The 22,489-nt window shown below is 43.2% G+C and overlaps 1 protein-coding gene across 3 annotated transcripts in view; it reads left to right on the top strand.

Annotated features, from left to right (window-relative positions):
- The window catches only part of TSPAN1 (tetraspanin 1), a 103,413-nt gene extending 102,361 nt beyond the window's left edge, over positions 1-1,052 (top strand). For all 3 annotated transcript variants that reach the window (XM_048497740.1, XM_048497739.1, XM_048497741.1), the window contains one exon: positions 78-1,052. In XM_048497740.1, the coding sequence (XP_048353697.1) occupies positions 78-131 (54 nt within the window). In that variant the 3' untranslated portion in view covers positions 132-1,052. The remainder of the gene's footprint in view (positions 1-77) is intronic.
- Positions 1,053-22,489: the final 21,437 nt, after the last annotated feature.

The following is a 22,489-nucleotide window of genomic DNA, read 5'->3' as shown; positions in this document are numbered from 1 at the left end:
TTTTAATGTTCTTCCCATGTAAGAAACTTGAACTGAAGTTGTAGAAAATTTTTCTTCTGTTCCATCTTGTTTTCCAGATTGCAGCAATGGCTGTAGCAATGTACCTATACTGTCACCTAGATGAGAAGTGACTGGGATAGAAATCTAAGAGGACCGCCAGCCAGAGGCCAGAGACCAGCACTCATAATAGCACCTTTTTTCAACCTGTGTCTACAATAATCAAATATTTCTTGAGCCTGAGGCATCTCATGTGATTAATTTATTTGACTCTATTGAGCTGGAATCTATAGCATGTACATGAATGAAAAGTGGTTTGTTATGGAATTTTTATGTTGCAAAGGGCTCTTCTATTGAAAGCCAGAGATAAGAAAACTCTAGACTGAAAGGAAAACAGTGTTTCTCCCTTCAGAAGTTGCCTCTGTTACTGCAGGAAACATTTGGGTGGCATAAATACCTGGCATAGTATGAAATCTCTCTCTTCCAGGGAGAATGAATGGCTCAGAATGCTGCCCATGGTATTAAAAGGTTCCCATCTCTATGCAAATAATAAGAGTTCTAACCTCCAGATGGTATAAATGGGAGTCAACTGCACTTCCAAGTATAAATACCACCTAACACAAACAAGAAAGAATAAAAAACCAGCTGGCTGTTGGGGAGTAGTGTTGCAAAGCTTGCAGGCAGAATCAGTTTTCTCCATGCCATTGCATGAGTGTGGGGTGGGGACTCACCTTGACCATTTATGAATGCACTACTTACCCCGCTGTTTGCTTTGCAGGGGTGTTTTCCTGAGCTTTTTTGTTTACACAGGGATTCTCCTTTTGCGAAGTGTCCCCAGCTGAGCTGATGTGCCATTTTGTCCATCCCCCACTTCCTTGTTCTTTCTGAACAAGATTCATTTGGGAAGGTAGCCTTTGGTAGGCTTTGGTCTAGTGTTTTTTTTTACCAGATCATGTCAATTTCAGCATCAATTTTTTTTAAAAAAAGAAAGCACTTCTGAGCATTTTAAAATGGTGGCAAAAATAGTAGGAGAAACTGCTGTTGTGTGGGTTGGGAAAGGCAGGGGGGAGTGAGAAAACCCAAAGAAAGCTTAATGCACAGCGATCTCCTTCACTTTCCCTGCAAAGGGAGAGAAAAAGTTGCACTTTAACAGCTTTAAGAAACCTTCAGATTCTCTGATCTGAGAACACGGTAAGTTCTGAAGAGGGGAAAAAGAGTGTAACTGAGAATCAGATCCAAAAGAAATGTACGCTCAATGTGAAGGTAACTACAAGTGTATAAATGGCCCTTGCTTTGCCCTTCCTTTCCCCATGTTGTTACCAAAACCAAAATCTGTCGGGGCTTCTGTGTAAGCAGGCCATTTCTGAAGGGAGTGCTACTCTATTATATAGTAAGCCAGTTCTTTATATAAGTATTTTTTTACTCTTTGTGAATATGCCTTAATTTATAATCTAACTAAAATTTTACTGTTTGCACATTGACTATTGCAATAAAATTTACTTTTTAATGAAGTCTTATGGATATGGATGTCTTGATGCAGTTTTCAGTCCTTACAACTTCAGAATATCTATTAGAAATTAATAATACCAGGGGATAAAGGTAGCTTTAGAACATGTGTGTGTTCTTCCCCAGGATAGAAGTGTGTGTCTCTGCCCCATAATGCCTAGAACGTTTTCCGCAGGGCTCTTCATTCTGCAGCGGGGTCATGGTTGGGTCTCCCCACATTTCTCTGTTTACACTCAGGGAGGTGCCCACTGCCTGCCACATAGCTTGCCTGCCCCCACTTCCAGGTCGCTCCTGGTCATCACAAGATTGCTGGCTTTGTTTTTAAGGCCCTTTATATTTTATATCAATATTTCTGTGTTATGTTGACATTTCTGTGTTATACTGATATTTGTGTGCTTTTTGCAAAAGCTGGCTGTAGATCCCCTGGAAATGCCCACGAGAAGTGAGGGAGGGAAGACTGGACAGAGTGGAAACCTTGAAGCAGCAGTGTTTCCCTACCCTCAGGGGTTTTCAAAATCTGCAGCACTGTAACACAGAGAGCTTCAGTACAGATATCTCTGCCCTGAAGGAAATGTTCACTTGCTGCAGAGTGTGTCGATGTGTCCTTGTGATTTGTTAAAATGGGTGAACAGTGACATTTCAGTACCCATCTCCAACCCCCACCCCTCAGCTCTGGCTGTTACCATAAGAGACCTCATTTCTCAAAGTAATTTTTTAAAAAGACAGTCTCTTTCTTTGTTGGATTAATGCTCAAAAGAGATGCAATAGAGAGTGAAAGGTGTCCTTGAGGCAAACAGTCATGAGGCATCTTTATAAACAACGGATGCCATACATCTCCACTGGTCTCTTTTTCCCTCTGACCTTGTAGAACATCAGATATAATAAGAAAGTAAATGTGTTTACTTACCTTTTATGCAGCCTTGGTGTAGTACATCGATTTGGACTTCACTCACAATCAAAAGGAATATGTGCCTCCTGCTGGTCTTGCTTAATAATATAGTCTATAAGAACCCCTTGTTATGCCAGACACAGTGAGCTTCAGGGTTCTTATCTAGAAAATATGTAAGCTCCAGGCCATTAAGAGCTTTAGAGGTTAAAATCAACACTTCGAGTTGAACTTGCTATAGTTGCAGATGTTTCAAGATCTTGGTAATATGATTGACTCTGGTCTGGTCCAGCAGGCTCTTTCTTATGTTCTTACATTTATGTAATCTAGTACATAATATAATGCTTTAGTGAAAATTAGGACTTTCTCTGTGAAGACAATTTTGCACGCTGGTTGCTCACATGACAATCCCCACTTGTGGCTGCTGTGGCTTGTCATGAATTTTCTCAGGCTAATAGAACTATAGAAGTGCAGGGGCCACGGGGACAGGGGGGGTCAGATGACCCTGGGCACAATGGTGGGAGTGCAAAAATCATCCCTCACCCCTTCTCCCCCATGCCGACCCTCGGCGTCAGGCCTGGGGGCAGGGGCAGCTCGGACATCACTCCCCTGCCTGATGCCCAGCCCCGGTGCCTGTTCGCTGCTCCATGGCAGCAGCTGGACGTGCAAAAGGGGAGGCGCTACGGGCCATGAGGAACTGCCTGGCCAGATTCTCGACTGAGACTAGGGGTGAGCGCTTGGCATAGTCTTCCCTTCCCCACCACTGAACAGAACTCAAGCCTTGCCTCCAAGCATGGGGGGTGCAGGGGTGGGGGGCGCCCGGAGCAGGTGTTGCCCAGGGCACCATCCCCGCCCGATACGCTTCTGTAGAAGTGTGAAGCTGCCACAGAATATGAGGAGAGTGCGTTTGCAAATATAGTTCTTTAGGATTTCTGGAAAAAACAGGCTTACTTAAGCTCTGCCTAAGAGAAATCAGAACTAAGAGAAATCAGGTGGTAACAGATGCTGTGGCAAGTGGGTAAATGGGAATCTCTGGATTTAAAAACTTGAAAGCTAAATAAATGTTAAAAGTTGCTATGTTACTATGGTAAGACTATAATTTCTTCAGACTTGTAGTATCCAGAACTTTACTGCTAATTACATTTTGTTGTTTAACCTAATTCTAGCTGCAATTGGATACATGTGAGGAATGCAAAACTATTTTCACATTGAATGGTATGTGACCCATTCAGAATGGCACGACCTTGAGCCCAAGGACTAGTGAGGATATTATTTTGCCCTGACTTGATTGCCTTGCAAATAAGTGAAAGTTACATAATAATAGGTACCCATGGACAGTGGGGACAGTTTACAGGTGTATATACTTAAGCACTTGCTGCTATGCTTAAGTGTCCTGGGTCCACTTCCAAACCCAGAGGTGGAGGAATAGGGTGCCAGTGTGGCACTGTCCTGCCACCTCCAAGAAGGCTTTCTGGTGGTGCGGTGAGCTCAAAAAGAGACCCAACCCCCCCAGTGCCTCCCCACCACCAAAAAGCCTCATAGGGCTTACAGGGTTTATGTCACCAAAAGGGTGGCATAAGTCCAAGGGCTGGGAAGCCGTAGTCCTGGCCCTCAACCCCAGGAGGGAGTTGGATAATGTTGGTTTTATCCCTGGGAACACCCTGGTCTGCCTTCCCCCATGCTGGCATCCGAGCAGGACACCAGGGCAGGCCTTCTGTAGCCTGGACTTTTGAATTCTGTGATGGTGGAGCTGTAGGATGGGTGGCAGCTAGCACATCTGCCTCCTCTGCCAGGTTAAGTGCCCCAGGGCAGGCAAATGTGCTGGCACAAGGCCGTTCAGCTCCCTAGAACCCTTTTGCCCCATCCCACCCACCCCCGGATGGGCCTGTTCATATACCAAAGTTTATACACAGAGTAAAAAAGGCCGCATCCAGTGTATACATGTTGCTCATAGCTGGATCAGATCAGTTCTTGCATTTTCAAACAATTGGCATAGGCTGCTTTGACAATAGTAATTGCATGTTTGGGTGGAGATCAATTCTACTTCTACTTTTGGGCAGTTCAGCTGTCCAGGAGCATTTTAACTGTGTTTGGAATACTCTGTGTATACATTATAAACTGCTGTTGCCAAACAATTCTGGGCCTGCACAGTAGCTGCTAATTTTATTTATGATCTTTGACCCTTGTGCAGTAGGGGACATCAGTCTCGCAGAGGTCACTACTTGATTATGTTATTAAAAAGCATGTATCACTCAGTAGCAAGATGAGGAGATCTGAGGTTTGACACATATATGTAATCAAGATGAAGTTCTCAGCATCCCTTATAATAACAGTGATGCACAGGGAGTGTTTCCATGGTGAAGACAGCTCTTGTTGATCTGCCAGTTCTTATATAAGTAACCATGAGAATGTAATTACCCCTGATGATGGCTTCTCTTTAATAGTTACTACTTGTACAAGAGCTAAATGTCAATAGGAAGCATCATATTTTTGTGATAGAGATAAAAAGTTTCTGAAGCACTTCCTTGTGGAATCTCATTTAATAGTGCAGTTTCCTGCTGAGCAAATTCCAGATAGATATGACCAAATGTCATGAAAAAACAACCTCCTGATTTAGTAGTGCTAATCTTTAAGAATAGCTTGATATGTGGTTTTGAACAAAGAACATAAAAAGACTAGTGGTCCCTCCAATCCAGCATTCTGTCTCATGAAGTAGCCAACCAGTTACTCTGGAGGGCCAACAACAGGGCATAGAGGCTGAGACCTTTCCGGATGCTGGCTTCTGGCACTGGTATTCAGAGGTTTACTGCCCCTGATTGTGGAGGCTACCTTTAGGCCACCTTTGGTTACCTTTGGTTAGTAGCTACTGATAGACCTATCTTACATGAATCTGTCTAATCCCCCTTTAAAGCTGTCTAGGCCTGTGGCAATTACTACAACCCCTGGCAGTGAATTCCACATTTTAATCACTTGTTGAGCAAAGAAATATTTCCTTTTGCTCATTCTGAATCTACTGCCTCCAACTTCACTGGACGCCTTTGACTTCTAGTATTTTGGGAGAGGGAGAAAAGTTTACCGGCAAATAGCTGTGTGTGTGTGTGTGTGTGTGTCATTCCAACCTGTCTTTCTTCATACAGCTACTATTTACCAAAAAGAAAAATCAAGAAGAGCTGGCTGTAGTTCTCCCAGAATATCACCTTGTTTTGTTCTATATATGTTTTACAGTTCTATGGAAACAGCATTGACTAAATCTACACGGAAGAGAAGGAAATTAATTGCTTTCTGCTCCATTGCTCTAACTATGAGGAAGTGAGAGAGAAATCTTGTGTCAACTATTAAGAATTAGGAGATCAAATAACTTTAGAAAGACCTGATCCTCCAAGGAGCTAGAATTGACCATTTTGTTTCTAGTACACAAAGTGGATTTTGCCTATTCCACACTTCCTCTAAGGAGCAAAGGAGCTTTCCCCATTTTATCCTTGTAACAAATACTGTGCAGAGGGTTAAGTGGAGGCAGTAATGGGGCCAGGCACATTCCTGAACTCCAGTGTGCGTGGGGCGGCAACTCAAGTAGCCACAGCTGAGCTGGGTTTGGTCTGAAGGACCAAAGGAAGGTCCCTGGGAATTTCTCAGCCAGCAGTTGGCAACCCTAACAGGCAGACTAGTGTAAAGGATTTTTTAATTAGAGAAAAGTATAAAGCAATGTGTATAGCTACGGACTCCCAATAACTTCCAATCTCACCAAGGTAGGGAAACAACTCACTGACCAGGCTTGTCAGATTTTTCCCACCTATTTCCTGTCAGGGACTATGGTTTTTCAGGAATGGTAGTGTTTAGTGATGAAAAGCACTTTCCCTCAGCTGTGTTATACTCCCAGAAGGTGAAGGAAGCCCATTATTATTATTATTATTATTATTATTATTATTATTATTATTATTATTATTATTATTATTATTATTATTATTATTATTATTATTATTATTATTATTATTATTATTATTATTATTATTTTAAAAATGTCCTTGGCAAACCCCTTTTATAAGGCACACCAAAATAATAATCCTGAAGCAGATATAACTTAAACAGAATAAAAGATTGGAGTTGGGAATGAGAGTTGATTAACTTGGAGAAAGGAATAGATAAGAAAGGATAAATATATTTTTACAAAAGAACTTGGCAGTATCAGTATTTGGTTGTTGGCACAGCATAAACTTCATACTTGTTCAGTTGCTGTTATTTGTTACAGTTCAGTTCAGCTTAGACGTCGTATCATTTCTTAGATGTTTCACAGATTGTACTGTTCCGTAAACTTAGATGTTCTAACAAATGTTCTCACTCAGGGTTCTAATACTGGCTTGGTACATGAACTCAGTACCTCACTTAATCCTGTCCATCAGAAAACCCTCCACAGACATTAAACAAACTATTGAGGTAAACCAAAGCAAAACCCCATACTCCAGACCAACTGGTATTGTGCCCAGATGTGCAGAGATTCCATCTGATGAATAACCACAGGACACATCTTGGAATTAAATTAGGCTGCAACCCTTTTTATTGAGGCAGAAGCTGGGCAAGCAAGAGGAGTGCATCGTTTAGCAGCCGGTCAGCACCCCTGGCTGACCCCGGCAACAACCCCAATCCATATTGGGGGGGACAGAGAGGGTATGGGGCCACCTGGGCACCCACCCATTGTAGCCCCCTTCCTGCTGGGGTGTTGGGCTCAATTGCAGAGGCCTCCGCGGCATGCGCTATGAGCCCGCCCCACCCCAAGCCTCTTATGGAGGCCCCCAACCACAGGGAGGTCCGGCGCGCAAGCTCATCCTCCCTATAAGGATGCGCTCCTCTGCCCAAACCACTAAGGCTTCGATGAAATGAGCAGCACCCCCCCCCGCCCAAATAGGGAGGGAGGGTCAGTTTTCTTCAGGTGTCGAAGAAGGCCAGAGCAACCGCGTGCTGCCTAATATATAGGGAGTGTGCTCCACCCCTTGCGCTGATGCATCACATGCAAACAAGCCGAGTAAGGCTCGGCTGCCCAGTCGGCCCAGGGCATGCACCATGGAGCTCACCACGTGCCCTGGAGCTCACCACGTGCCCTGCCCTCTATTGCAATTACGGCCTAGTTAATTCTAGTGCCATTATTTACTTTCTTCCTGGTTTATATGGCTCTTCAGCTTGGCCTTCCAATAAACCCTTACACCTGTTCTGTGTATGTTTGCTTTCCCACAGCTCTCAGGCTGATAATAGTAGAAGTCACACACTGCTTTTACTACTTTTAGTTTACTACTCCCCTCAGAGTTGTCAGAGGCATATTGGGGGGAAATGGCACCTGGAGATAAATTGTCTTTGGGTGGCCCCCCACTGCACCTGGGGATGGGGCTCCTCCCCTGAGCCACACCCCCTCTCCCAGGCTCCCAAAGCCCGGCAGCCGGCAGCCCGGCTTCTGCCCTCCCCTCTGGGGAGAGCAGAAGAGACTGCCATCCTCTGTCTTCTGAGAGATGCTTTAATAAGTACTGAGGCCAGGGGCGGGATTCAGGGGTATGTGGCCATGCCCTTGCCCCTGCTTCCACCCCAAGCCTCACCTTTAGCCTCAGTGCTAATAAAAGCCCCCCTTGGAGGATGGAGGAGGTAGTCTCTTCTGCTCTCCCCAGAGGGGAGGGCAGAAGCCTGGTGCATGGTCCGGGGCTCCTGGGAGCCCAATGAAGGGGGGGCAGCATCCTCAGGCGTCCTTGGCCCCATGTCGATGACGACATGGGCGGGGCCGAGGGAGCCTGAAGATGAAGAAGCAGCAAGACTTCCTGCTGCCTTGTCTTCGTGCCAGACCTAGTCTTGTGGGGGGCCAATTTTGTGTCCCCACCTGACTATTGGGGCCTGGGGACAAGGGGTACCCCGTCCCTGGGCAAAAATGTCACTGAGAGTTGTTATGCTTTTAAACAAAGTTAAGGCAGACATCTTTTAACAGCAGGAAAGCTAAAGACCAAAAATCCTCAGATTGTTTTACATAGGGAGATGTTCTTTTCCCTCCTCATTACATCAATACACTTCACCCAATCAGAGGGCAGGATTCCGCAGTCAATCAGGTGGCCTATCCTTTTCCTATACCTTTTCTCATGATAAGGTGACAGTATGGTTGTGTGTGCTGTGGCAGAAGTTGTAGCATCCCATGACCACATTTTAAAATAGTGTCAATTTTCTTTTAACATTAAAGATTCATGCTTACTTTATCAAAACCATTATTGTCTGTCCAGTAAACATAGCAGTTTATTAAAAGGGCATTTATATATGCTCCGACGGCTATCAGCACTACTTTCATTTTTATAAAGTTGCAGCCACCATTCATGCCACAAAAAGCAAAATGGCAGGCACAACTTTACAAAAACAAAGTGGTCCTGATAACCATCTGGAGCATTTATAAATGCCCTGTTAAGAAACTGCTATGTTCACTGGGGCAGGCAATAGTGGTTTTGATGAAGGTGACGCATAAGTACTATTCTTGTAACGTTAAAAGAGAATCTGATGGTGGGCAGACAGGAAGATGTGGCGGTTTGATTCACATCTTCCTGTCATCTTTCCTTGAGAAAGGGTATAGGCCTCTCTGCCTCACTCTGGATGTAAACAATAATGGCTCCTGACAGATCTGCTCTTTAAAAATTATACTTTCTTCTGCAGTCTATCTTGTGCCATCCGGGCTGGTATCACTTCCCAGGGTTAGTATCTGTTGGGTCAGCCCACCATTGGAAGGTATTCTGAACCCCAGCACTGATATGCATAATGAGAAAAAAGAAAAGAAGCAAAAACCATGTAATACCTTTTATAAAAACCAACCAAATTGCCATAACATATGATACAACCTTTTGAGTTCTCCAAAACTCTTCATCAGACTGAATATTTTAAAAAAGGAAGGAAATAAAAAGGTGGGAAAGAGAGTGTTTCAAACCATGATATTCTAAAGGCCTCTTGCTGCACAGTGTGTAGACTGCCACTATATTTTAATAGATGAGGTGTGGCTGGTATCTGGTTGCACCTTTTGCTATTGAGTACAAAGGAGTATGACAGCCTCCTACTGAAAATGTAAAAACCAGTAGTTAATAAGTCTCTGAAGTAACACAGAACACACATGTCCCTTGAAAAGTTGACAGCTGAGGGAAAATGTGGTAGTTTTTATATTAATACTGCAGATTAGGGTTTGCTATTGAAGACTCTGGAGAGTTGGGGGCAGTGCCTGGGGAAGATAAAGGGGGTGAAGTTTGGGGCAGACAGGGGACACAGCTTGCAAATTCAAATTTGAACTTCTTGCCTCATACCACTCAAACTAAAAATAGATCCTCAACATTGTCTTAAGGGTTTTCCTCAGTGTTAAGGAGAAAAAAATGAAGACCCCCTGCCATTTGTTGTTCCTGCTTGGAGTGGAAGGTAAGGCTGCCAGTTCTGGTTTGGGAAATGCCTGGAGATTTTGGGCATGGAGTCAGGGCAAGGGGTTGGGAAGGAAAGGAAAGGGACTTCAGTGGGGAATAAGGGAAATAAGGTGGGGAATAAGGAATAAGGCCAGAGGGGAATAAGGCCTTAGGGGCCACCTTCCAAAGTGGCCATTTTCTCCAGATAAACTGATCTCTGTTTCCTGGAGATCAATTGTAATAGTGGGAGAACTCCAGCTACCACCTGAAGGTTGGCAAATCTTTGGAATAGGGAGAAAATTTTAGACATGGCTGTTTGGTCTATGGCCCAGGGTAAGTGATGTCATACTTTTCTAGGAATCAATGATTGATTGCTAGAGAGGTGTAACATTTCTGGGTTTTTTCCCCCCTGAATGCAATATATTGTCACTGACAGTCATACACAGGTCCCTGTCTCCCTTGTTTCCTGCAGGTTGCCTTGCTAGGCTGGGCAACTTCAGACTCCCATCCCTTTCTCAATCCCCAAGTGGCCTCTAACCTTTAGTGCCTTTATAGGTGATTCAGTTAATGTATCCTAGTCTGTATGGTGAACCACAGAAGAGATGGAAGTCCTGCCACATTTACTCAATGTAGCCACTGCAATGTAGCCATATCTCTTAGATTCTATGGTTCCTTGAGGGGAACTGTTATTGTACTATGGAAATCAGTTTGGGAGAACTCCTGGCCCCACCTGGAGGCTGTGAGCCTTATATGCAGATTAATTATGAATGCACTTGGTACAGAGTTGAAGGCAAACAGGCTTAATATTCTAGCGTGTTTCAGTTTGTGTGTCCGTGAGTGACTGTCACTAGAAATAAATATAATTTTCCTGAGATCATAAACTTTGTCCTCACATTTAAATTCAGTTACATGTAGTACCAATAAAAGATTGTTTGTCTTGATAAGGTTTGGAGTCTGAACTGGAGAGAGCACCAGATTCCCCCCTCACCTCTTGCATTTGCATATGGTTGTGGAAATGGGTACACAATGACCTCAGTATCTCTACTATTTTTCAAAGCAGCTTCCTTACATATTTGTAAAGTTTCATTCTACCATCAAAAAAGAAATTTAAGCAATGCTGAACTTATATCCACTCACTCCAAAGTGCTGTTTCTGCTCTAAACTCTCTGCTGAGACTATGCAGTCACTCCATCATGGAATATATTCTTTATGAACACTTTCTACAGCAGTGGTTCTCAACCTTCCTAATGCCGCGACCCTTTAATACAGTTCCTCATGTTGTGGTGACCCCCCCAACCCTTTTATTCATTTTACAGATGGAGAACACTGATGCAGAGAGTTTTAGGCGACCCCTGTGAAAGGGTCATTCGAACCTCTCACAGGGGTCCTGACCCCCAGGTTGAGAACCGCTGGTCTACAGAATAATGTAGAAACCATGCTGGGGGATGAGGTTTATGAAGACCAGTGGGAGAGGCCAAAACTCATGGGAGTCAGGCAGTAACGAGGCCTGTGGGTTTAATTAAGCCCCCCTCCCCTCCCAAATTATGCACTGATCTGGAGGTCCAGATAAGGCATGGCAAAATGTGGCTCACTGAAGTCTGGCTGTACTGCTATATTCATTAACAGAACCGAAATAAACCCAGGAGAATGTCAAGTGTGCTGCAACTAGGGCTGCCAATTTTCAGGTAGTACCTGGAGATCTCCTGCTATTGCAATGGATGTTCAGATGAGCAAGATCAATTACCCTGGAGCAAATGGCTGTTTTTGAGGAGGGATTCTCTGGCATTATAACCTGCTGAGGTCCCTCCTCACCCAAAATCCTGACCTCCAGGCTCCATTCCCAAAATCTCCAGGAATTTCCCAACCCAGAGTTAGCAAGTACCAACCCTATTTGCAACACAGTTTGTGAATTTTACTTTTGTCACCTTGCTTTGGCTGTATGCCCTGACCATGCCAATGAATCCTGCTGGGAATCAAGCTGCCCCGGGTTCTGGAAGGGTATCTATCTCCTGAGAAGACAACCTAATGCCCAGTGGACTGGCATCTTGGAAACCCCTGAGCAAAAGGTGTGTGCATGAGGGGGCAGAAGCACAGAAAAGGCTATGATGGGAAGATACAGTCTTGCACCAGGGTAGGACAGCTTTTTAGTCTTCCTAAAGGACATTTCACTTTGCAGTGGCTTCTGGTAATAATGACCTTCCTGTTACTGACTGAGACTTGGGAATAAGGATGTCATTTGGTAAATATAAAACAAAACTTTCCCCTGCTTCAAGGAGATTACATATAAACAGACTAGCACCAGCCTTTGCAGCTAATTACATATGGGTGACAAGGGCAAGGGGACAATTTTGAGCAAATGTGCTGATATCACACTTCCTGTTGCTATGAGCCACGAAGAGACTCTGAGTTAAGGAAGACTAGGGCTGAGGTTGTCCCAAGTGTACTGGGGTGCTTCCCCCTCCACAGGGAACAAGAATTGATAGTTTACAATTGATTGATGAATGTCCAATGCCCCAAAAGTGATGAATTCATCTCAAGCCTTTGGAAACCTCACTAATGGTTTGGCAGCCCACACAAGACAGACTGGCATAGCAAATGTGTTTTTAAAATAAACTATTTAATTTTTTAAATAACCAACATTATTTTTGAAGTCAGAAACACAGCACAGAAAAGACTAAAATACAAATAGGTTGACTGGTTATGGTGGGTTTTCCAAGCTGTGTGGCCTTGGTCTGATAGATCTTGTTCCTGCTTGGTTGTCATTTGGATTGTATATGAAAACAAAAGGTCAGAAGTGTGAATGAATCGCTAACGCAGATCCCGTCTTGCTCTTTGATGTCAAGAGACTGCTTTTTTTGTACTTGTCAACTCCTTACAGCCACAATCACTGCCTTGAGCTTATAACTCTCTGTGGAAACAAATCTTGTTAAGGCTGAGCTTCATATGAAGTGGAATCTCTGTAACTGATACAGGTATCTTCATGGGGTGTGTGTGTGTGGGGGGGACAACTGAAACTTGGGAGTGAAAGTATGAGGAAAATGACATGGAGGAAAGGTGAAGAAACACTCCCTGTTGCTGCTCTGAACCAATTAGCATCTTCTGGGCAGTTTTATTTTGGGAGGAAAAAGGAGAGGTTTATTCCAATCATAAATAAATGTACAATGTACAATGAGCGTGAGTCAGATTTAATAGGCTGCTCCTCAAATGCAAAATGCTGTATCGGGAAATCTGTGGATTCTCATTCTCTTGCTGTTACTATATTACAACCAAGTTTTTGGTGTCATGCATTTTTGCATACAATTGGTCTCCAGATCCATCTTAGAAGACCACCCTCGCTACTACCCTCACTTAGATAGGATGCCATCTCATTAAGTTAAACTGGAAATAATGGATTCAAATTAAATATTTTCATTTGATATTTATATTATAATGCGCTGTAAATTATGATTGCAAGCTGCCTGGAGCCTGGGCTTGCTGGTGGAGGCAGGGGTGGAAATGGAATGAAATCAAATCAAATCAATTCAATGCCTTTCAACTGTACCCAGCAAACTGTTTTGTGTCCAATTTTTAGAAGCAAAGTAGGCTATATAGGGAAGGCCACTTATTGAGATGTCTGACAGGTTTTTCTTTTTCTTTCTTTCTTTCTTTCTTTCTTTCTTTCTTTCTTTCTTTCTTTCTTTCTTTCTTTCTTTCTTTCTTTCTTTCTTTCTTTCTTTCTTTTTTTCTTTTTTTTTTTTTTTTTTTTTTTTTTTTTTTTTTTTTTTCTTTTTTTTTTTCTTTTTTTCATTTTTAAACCGTAGCCCTCCCCGAAGGGCTCAAGTGCTGAAGTGTACATCAACATAATAATACAAATATAAAACAATCTATAACAACTTTTAGAATTAAGCTAGAATTTAAAACAGTTTAAAATTACAATTTACAGATGGCGACTTATCCCAACCCCATTCCCACGGGAGACCAAGATAGTATAAGGGTCAGATGAATCATCCCGGCTGTGCCAAAAGCCACTTGGCGGAACAGAGTCCGTTTTACAGGCCCCTGTGGAAACTCTGAAGGTCCCGCAGGGGCCTGAGGTCCTTAGGGAGCCTACATTCCACCAGAGTAGGGGCCAAGGGCAGTAAAAGCCCTGGCCGCCTTGTTGAGGCCAGCAGGATCTATCTTTGAGCCAGGGGATTTCCAGCAGCGGCAAACATCCCGTGACGCGGGAGGGCCCTAGTAGGGCAGTACGGGGAGATGCGATCCCTCAGATATGTAGGCCCAATGCCGCTAATGGCCTTAAATGGGGCAGCCCAATTCAGATGGCAGGGAAACTCCATGATGGCCAGGGACAATGTGGTAAAGGCAGCACCACAGCGCCTCCAGAGGAGTTTTGGGCAGTGTAAAAAGGAGGGAAATTGAAAAACCTTCCTGCTGCCCAAATAGCCCAATAGGCTAAATAGGCTTATGCCACACTTTCTCATGGCGTAAGTTTGCAGCTGCAGAGGGGAGCGTTCCCAGGCTGAAAGCCAGTGGAAGCTGACTAAAGTTGGATTCACCCTTGGGAAAGCCCCCCGGCCTGCTGCACCAACATGCTCTTCCACGTCAGTATAGCTTCTGAGTGGCAGTCTCTTTCAGGTTTGGGTGCTGTGAAGCTGTGTGGTGTCTGCCTGCTGACATCTTTGCTCTCTCTGCCAGGATAGATGCCAGCCATGCTGGTGGGGTTGGGCAAACACACCTGTGCGAGTCTGTCCTGGTGATGAACAAACTGCTGTGAGAAATTGAAACTGGAGATCCTTTGACTCTTGGGCTTATGAGTCCTTGCCCATTCTGAGAAAACTGTTTTGCAGGTCTTTGTAAAATCTTCCCAAGAGCACTTTCTAAGTCAGTTGCTTCTTATAGCAAGAGGAAGTGAGTGTAACTAACCATTATTTTGTTACTAAATTTAGCAAGCTGGAGCGGAAGGGTCACTGTTGTCACTAGAGTGTTGAAACTCTCTGGGTTCTGTTGGCTATTCAAGAGAAGCTGCTGCCTTTTTCTTTTGTTTCTATCAGGAAAAAAGCAAAGCAATTAGAAGGTGTGGCCAGTGATTTATTTCTCGATTAATGTGTACTTTTCTTTTGCTGATGTCATGAGCTTTGAAGCCAGGAATTGCCAAGACTGGAATTCAGAAGCTAACAGTTTTATACCAGGAGGCAAGTGGCAGTGAGGGAACACACTAATCACCAAAGCTTATAATTGTTTCATTACGCAAGTTCTCAAGAAACCCCCCTCCTCCAAGGCATATGATTCCCGGAAGGTCATCAGGCCAGAGTTGTATTTCCTTGTCTGATGCAATATCCACTCCTACAAAAACTGTTCAGAGAAACAGGACCAAGATGTGAAGGAAATAGAAGGATACCAAAAACAGTTCCGTCAAGCAAAGGACCAAGATGTTGAGGAAATGAAAGGATTGTGAAACAGTTCATCAAGCAAAGTAGGCACTACACACACTCCAATCTACTTCAGTGCTTGAGAAGAAATTTGGATGAAGTCACTGAAATGGGGAGAATTCCTCTTTCCAGATATTTCATTTGCTGCCACCTAAGCATCTTCAGTCTCCTCATACTCATTGCTTCTCTGCTGATTGTGCTATGACCAAATTCTCTTTTTCTCCAGCCTTCCACTCCCACCCACCCCAGCTTCCTCCACTTTCATGTGGCTCTCTTGTAGTCTTTATTTACGGTCAATGACCAAATACAATACAATTCTCCAGTACAGCAAAAAACATCTACAGCAAAACAGCAAATGCAATTTTCTCCCCTGCACTCCAACACTTTCCATATACATGTCATTATATAATGTAAGCATACCAAACAGAACAAAAATAGCTAAACAGGATGCCATAATCAGTTCATTTTTTTTCATCATGAATAAGCAGAACTTTGCTACCTGTTTAATAATATTCTCCTTCTTATCTTGTAGTAATTTGTTGCAGCAAACTTCATCAAAACAATATGTCATATTATGTAACAGATATGACAGGCATTTTTCCCTTGCCTCCTCATAGAGGGGGCATTTTTATAGCATATGTGTCAGGTCTCGAACCTTGAAGCAATAAACGGACTCTGTATTGTTGATCAGTAGCATTTATTGATCGGCGTTGAAGCATCCAGCTTGGCAAAGCTAGTTCTGGGGAACCTGACTTTTGCTACCCGTTTTATTGCAATGTTGATTCCCCCTCTCTTTTTTCCAAGGAATGTGAGAAAGGGTTAGTTTGGAGCAGAGGCACCCCAAGGTCAGTGATAGATAGAGATAAACTCATGTAGCATCCTACCTCCACAGGACAGCAGAAACAACCCTGTTTCTATGGGACTAGAGTGTTAGGGGAAAGCCTAGTTATCTACATGGCGTGTGAAGCCATAAAGCAAAGATCAAGAAAAGAATGTCCCAGAATGGTAGTGATAACATATAGCAGGCTGGTTAAATATATCTTGTAGCAATTACATTGGGTTAGGAAATTCATCTCAATCACTAGATACCACTCCCCCCCCCCACTATATGTTCTATAGTTTCTACAGAATTCAGGTAACAAGAACATAACCTTGCAGCATAAGGTATCTTCTGATATTCGCCTTCTAAAACAGCAGAAGGTAAATGTACACTTCTTGCAAGAGTAAAAGCTCTCCTTAGATCTTTATTATCCAGGTAAGTTAAATAAGGAGCAGCGGCGGTAATATATATGTTGCTCTCTTGAAAACCTTCACATAAGTAATGTTTGTTAAGGATTCAGCTTTTGTGGATTCTGTCAGATACCTGGGGTGGACCTCAGTTGGTAGACATTGCATTTGTATAAAGAATAGCTGAAAAAGGTTTCAATTATGAATAGCAGAAAAAGGTTCTGAACAGAAAAACCAAAGAGCCACATTTCCCAAAGATTTAAGGATGGATTCCTCAGTTATTATGGGCAAACCAGGGGAAATTATATAATCGCCAAAAACTGCCAGTATAAATAGTCTCTGATCTTTTCTTAATTAATTAATCACACTTAATTAATTAATTATACCACGCCTTGTAAGTTCTTGTCACATGACAAAATCTGGAGGAACTTATGCTGCTGAGTTTTGCTAAGTATGAAGAGTCCTAGAAGAGACGTTTGCAAACAGTAGTTTCAGAAAGGAAGATGATGCAATGGAGGTAGAAATAAATAGCCTTCAGTTCAATGAATCCCCATCATAGTCACAAGAAATGTCATATTTTCCTTTACTTTCTATGAGTTCTTATTACTGCCAGAAAGACAGGTTCAAATAACTGCAGACTTGTCTCTGGTAGTGACTGATCAGCTGAGGGCAAATTGTGGTATTTTACATTGGGTTCAATGTAATGTAATAATAATACAAGCCTTAGCAGAGCTATGAGAGCCAGCATGGTGTAGTGGTCAAGAGCAACAGACTCCAGTCTAGAGAACAGGGTTTGATTCCCCATTTCTCCACATGAAGCCTGCTGGGTGACCTTAAGACAATCTCAGTTCTCTCAGAACTCTCTTTGCCTACACAGAGGCAGGCAATGGCAAACCATCTCTGAACATCTTTTGCCCTGAAAACCCTATGGAGTCACTATAAGTTAGCTGTCACTTGATGACACTCTCTATCACTCCAAGCAGAGTTATACTCTTCTAGGACTGTGGGTTTAGAAAGGTGTTATTTAGGATTGCATTGATAATCTGCAAAGAGTTTCCTTTTAATTGCAATGTATTACAAACATGGCTCACACCTTATCCTCTGTGACCAGCTCTCACAAAAATTTAACATAGAGCAGTTTTATGAAGCACAAACTCTGGCTCACTGCTTTAGGATTTTAGGTGGTTCTAATAAATGCATGAAACTCAGCATGGTGTAGAAGTTAAGGTGCTTGACTAGGGCCCGGAAGAACCATGTTCAGATCCTCACTCATGCCATGGAAGCTTGCTTGGTGACCATGGGCCAGTCACACACTTTCAACCCTGGACTCTTGCTAGTATTTGGATGGAAGACCTTCAAGGAATGCCAACGGTAAGACATTGTAGGCCCTGATCCCAGGGTCTCTTGTCTGCATCCTGTTTAGTAAGTTAGGCAGGTTTGAATAGGAGAATTTATTTGATGAATCCACAGTCTACCTACAATGTGCATTATACTCTGCATAGAAGAGATTTTTTTAAAATGTTACTACCAGACGCTTAGATTACCAGGCTTTAGCTTGAAGATTAATCAGTAGTATGTTCCCATAGAGAAAGATAAAAAGGTTGTGCAAATATTGACTGTGAGATAAGGCAACCATTTAGTAGTTCCATGACACAAAAGAAGCTTAGAATAGGAGGTAATGTAGTCACTAGACTTTTCTTTCATGTTCTGCAATAGTAAATTGACATTTTAAAATCAAACCGTTGGTGCAGTAGCTTATGAGTCAGATGAGTGGAGTTATAATTTCCACTAATGTTGGAGAATCTCTTCTTTTTCTTATTTTTATGAGCTGAAAATGCTTTATAATTTCTGGATTAAGAGAAAAAAGGTTAGTACTATTGTTTCTAGCCACACTGTCAGCACGCCACTGGTCCAGCCCAAATTCACTTATTTCCTTCCTTCCCAAGCAAGCAAAACCTAGCAGTTTCCCCAGCTGGAATTGTGGGGCTGAAATTATATGGGCTTTCTGCTTGTACTGCTGTGACAACGTAGAATATGGAAGGGAGCCGGCAACATTGTTGCTGACAATGAAGAAAGGCAGACAACATCCTTTTTTACCTTGCAAATCAGCTGTGGTGAGGCACAAGACAAGCTGAACCAAGCTACATTCTTGAAGCTGGGCGGGACCCAGGATAGCACCCTTTCTCTGCTGGTAATCCACACCTATCTCCAGATGGGAGGCAGTAGCAGCTTAGGGAGAGAGCTGATTGATTTGGGCAGTGTTTTCCTATTTACACTTCTCTGTAGTTGTCTGATTCATCAAGGGTAAATACTGGTTTGGTTTCTTTGACTGCGTGTGTATGGGGTCATCTCCAAGACTTCATGCACATGTCTGGACAATGCAGGATGAAATTGAAAGCTCTTAAGAAGCGCTTCTAAAATGCCATGAAGGCTTGGGGGAGGGGTCACCAGGTGGGCCGCACCCCCCATAAATTGAGGGAACTGTCGAGAGTTGCAGGGGAGCCCAGTTGGGTGGAGAGGTGGCCTGAAGGTAAACCTCTCTTCTTTTAGCTGAGTGTTTACCTATGTTCCCCTGAAACACACTGGCTGATAGTGGGGGTTGGAGTTGGTTGGTTGTTTTAGGGGAGTGGGTTGGAGAATGATGTATGGATGGGTGCCTGTTAGAAAGTTTTGCCAGGTGAACTGGAAGCCCCTCTAGACACCATTTGTTCTGGTTTAACTGCTCTTGGGGAATGGAGTCCTGGCCAACATCACAGAACATCCCAGCTGTGTTGTGAGGGACCATGGGAGAATGCTGGTGGGAGGGAAAGTGTGTGTTGGAGTGGAAGAGGTTGCACTCAAAGGTTCAATGATATGGGTAAAGCATACATGTCCAACCACATGCCCCTTTTAACTGTGAACAGAAATGTTGGAGCAACCTTCCTGACGAATGTGCACTATAATTGCACAGCCCTCTGCCTCCTGAAACCCAGGTGTCAGGTCATACAACCTTTGGGAAATTGTGCCTTTTAATTATTGAAGTACAACACTCTATGCATTGTGATGATCCCACTTTTTAGGCTAGCAGCACCAACATTTCAGAGATTTTTCGGGAGACTCTCCTGATGATACCACCCAGGTTTGGTGAGTTTTGGTTCAGGGGGTCCAAAGTTATGGACTCCCAAAGGGGGTGCCCCATCCCTCATTGTTTCCAATGGGAGCTAATAGAAGATGGGGTAGAGCTAATAGAAGATGGGGCTACACCTTTGGACCCCCTCAACCAAACTTTACCAAAACTGGATGGTATCATCAGGAGAGTCTCTTACAGATACCACCCAGATTTTGTGAAGTTTGGTCCAGGGAGTCCAAAGCTATGGACTCCCAAAAGGGGTGCCCCATCCCCCATTGTTTCCAATGGGAGCTAATAGAAGATGGGGGCTACACCTTTGAGGGTCCATAACTTTGGACCCCCTGAACCAAACTTCACCAAACCTGGGTGGTATCATTAGGAGATTCTTCTAAAGATACCCTGAAAGTTTGGTGCTTCTAGCTTAACAATTGCACCCCTGACAGTAGGCACCCCCCAAATTCCCCCAGATTATCCTTTTAAATCCCCTTCGGCATGGATTTAAAGGGAGAATCTGAGATCCCCAGTTTAAACATTGAAAGTGATGCTGCTTCAGGGTGGGGGATAATCCACATAAGTGGTAGGATAGCCAAAATATGACTGTAGGCACATAGAGCCATATGGAGAGAGATGGTTCTTCAAATCGGTGGGTCCAAGTCATGAAGGGATTTAAAGGTCATAGCTAGTACCTTTAATTGAACTTGGAAACAGAATGGGAACCAATCTTTTTCAACATGGGCAACATATGTTCCTAGCAGATAGCCATTGACAACTGTTGTGCTGCCACATTCAGACCAGTTGTAGTTCCTGGGTTGTTTTCAAGGGCAGCCCCACATAAGGCACTTTGCAATAATCCAGATGTAAGGTTACAGAATCATAGTTCAGCATGGCCAGATCAGCTGAGTGTAAGGGCTGGCTTTGAAGAACTGGATAACTTCAATTGCTTTGAAATGCAACAGTGCAGTTGTTATCCATAGTTAAACTTTTCAGTCTCTATGATGGCTGCCTACCTGTTTCAGTGTTCAGTTCAAGGTGCTGATTTGAATCTTTAAAGCCATTCATGACCTGAAATCCTCATACTGAAGAAGTGTTTCTCCACATATGAAGCTGCATTGTAACTCTGTTTACTCTCTCAGGCTGTTCTTTCAGTAACCTCTGCTAGGGCTGCCAAGTCTCTGCTGGCAGCTAGTGGGGGAGAGGGTTGCCAGAGCCAAGTTGGGAAATTCCTGGAGATTTGGGGATGGAGCCTAGCAATAACAGGGTCCTCAGTGTTGCCATAATCATGAGTATCAGAGGAGGAGGAGGAGGAGGAGGAAGAGCCCAGAGAAGAACCCAGCCCAGAGTAGCCTAGAGTAGAACAGTCCCTTCCTCCATGGGACCACCCTACCTGCTGACTTCTCACAGAAGCCATTTGCATATTTGAAAACACTTTGCTATCATTTTGGCAGTTTGCATCTGTATTTATCAGGCATTATTGCAAATATTAAATGTAAAAGCTAGCAAATCTAGTTGCCATTTATTCCTCTGAACCTATAGCCAAGCTCAGTCTTCATGGATGCTTACGGGGATGTATTTCTATTTCAATAAGTAAATTCTAAAAGTTCCTTTGAGTTTTCTTTATTATTATTATTTCCTGTCTGGGATTGTTTGCCAGTGTGGTTTTATGCGGCCTGAACAAACAGTCAGCCTGCATTGAGGGGTGTGGGGAAAGGTGTGTGTATGTGTGAAAGGATGGAAGATTTGTCATAGCAAAATGAGGAAGTAGAATTCTTAATGAGTAAATTTGTTATTTTTAGACAACCTGATATAAAGCTCAATTGCATGTGGTAAATGAGGAAGTGAGACACCAACAAAACAAAAGCATGTTAAATCCAGCTATGGTCCAGTTTACTCAGTCATTGGTTTAAACAATTTGTTTTGCATGTCAGTCAGTTTCTCAGGGGCAAGGGGACATCACTTTTCACATAGTGGTTCAGGACACCATTGTCCTGTTTCATTCCCATCATTGTAGTAGTAACTTGTAACCAGTACAAAGGCAGGAATAGTCCTAGCAGACTGAAAGGGAGATAAGGGACCCATAATCAATAGCTTGTAAGCTAATGGCAAGGCGAGTAAGCACCTGGGGGCAATTACAGCTGATGCTTGGATAACGTGGCAGGTAATATGTGAGGCAGGTCAAGGGCACAGCAGCTATAGTTGGTTCTAGGTGACATTTGCTGCCTTCCAGAAAGAGGCTGGGACATGTTCCTTTTGATTAATAATTGGTAGAATTGCCACATTAGCTTTGCCAGGCGAGCTAAACAATTCAGGCAGACTTGCATTCACTATTAATATACATGAATCACTAAGGCTCAAGACATTTAATGTAGTTTTTACAATAAATGGGTAAAGTTACACTAGTAATGCCAGTACGTGAAACTACCATAGCTTGATAAAAGCATCAAATTCAGAGGCTCAAACATTGCTTGTGGAAAATGGTGTAGAGGAAGCTTTTTGGAGACCCTTTTATGGAAGAAAATTAAATCAGAATACCTCTTCTCAGTAAATGTTCTCAGAAAAGCTTGTGTGAAGGCAGAAGAGTTGGAGGATTTCAGATGGGATGGAGAAAAGCAGCATTTATTCAACTTCTGCAGCAAAAATAGTTAAAGGATTTACAGTCGTCACTGTATTTGACTTGAATTTCAATGGGAGAAAGGTTCATAGAAGGAAAATGCTATCATTAGAGTACAACACTGGTGATTTTTTTGCTTGTTGAAAAACTGTCTCAATTTTCTTTTGCCCAGGCAAGTTACCTGTGTCTTTAACTGCTGAACAACAAGCAAAATTTCAGAGGGTGAAAGTATTCCCAGTACTTCCATCTGCCACGTGTTGAATTTTTTAAATCAAAAACATCCTCCCTCCCCTGCTCCAATAAAGACACTCAGGCCCAATTTAGATGTGGCACTTCCATGTATGACATGTGATCTTG

The sequence above is a fragment of the Sphaerodactylus townsendi genome, linkage group LG05 (genome assembly GCF_021028975.2).
Source record: "Sphaerodactylus townsendi isolate TG3544 linkage group LG05, MPM_Stown_v2.3, whole genome shotgun sequence".
Lineage (NCBI taxonomy): Eukaryota > Metazoa > Chordata > Lepidosauria > Squamata > Sphaerodactylidae > Sphaerodactylus > Sphaerodactylus townsendi.
Note: the sequence above shows the minus strand (reverse complement) of the source record. Positions and strands in the feature narration are given on the sequence as shown.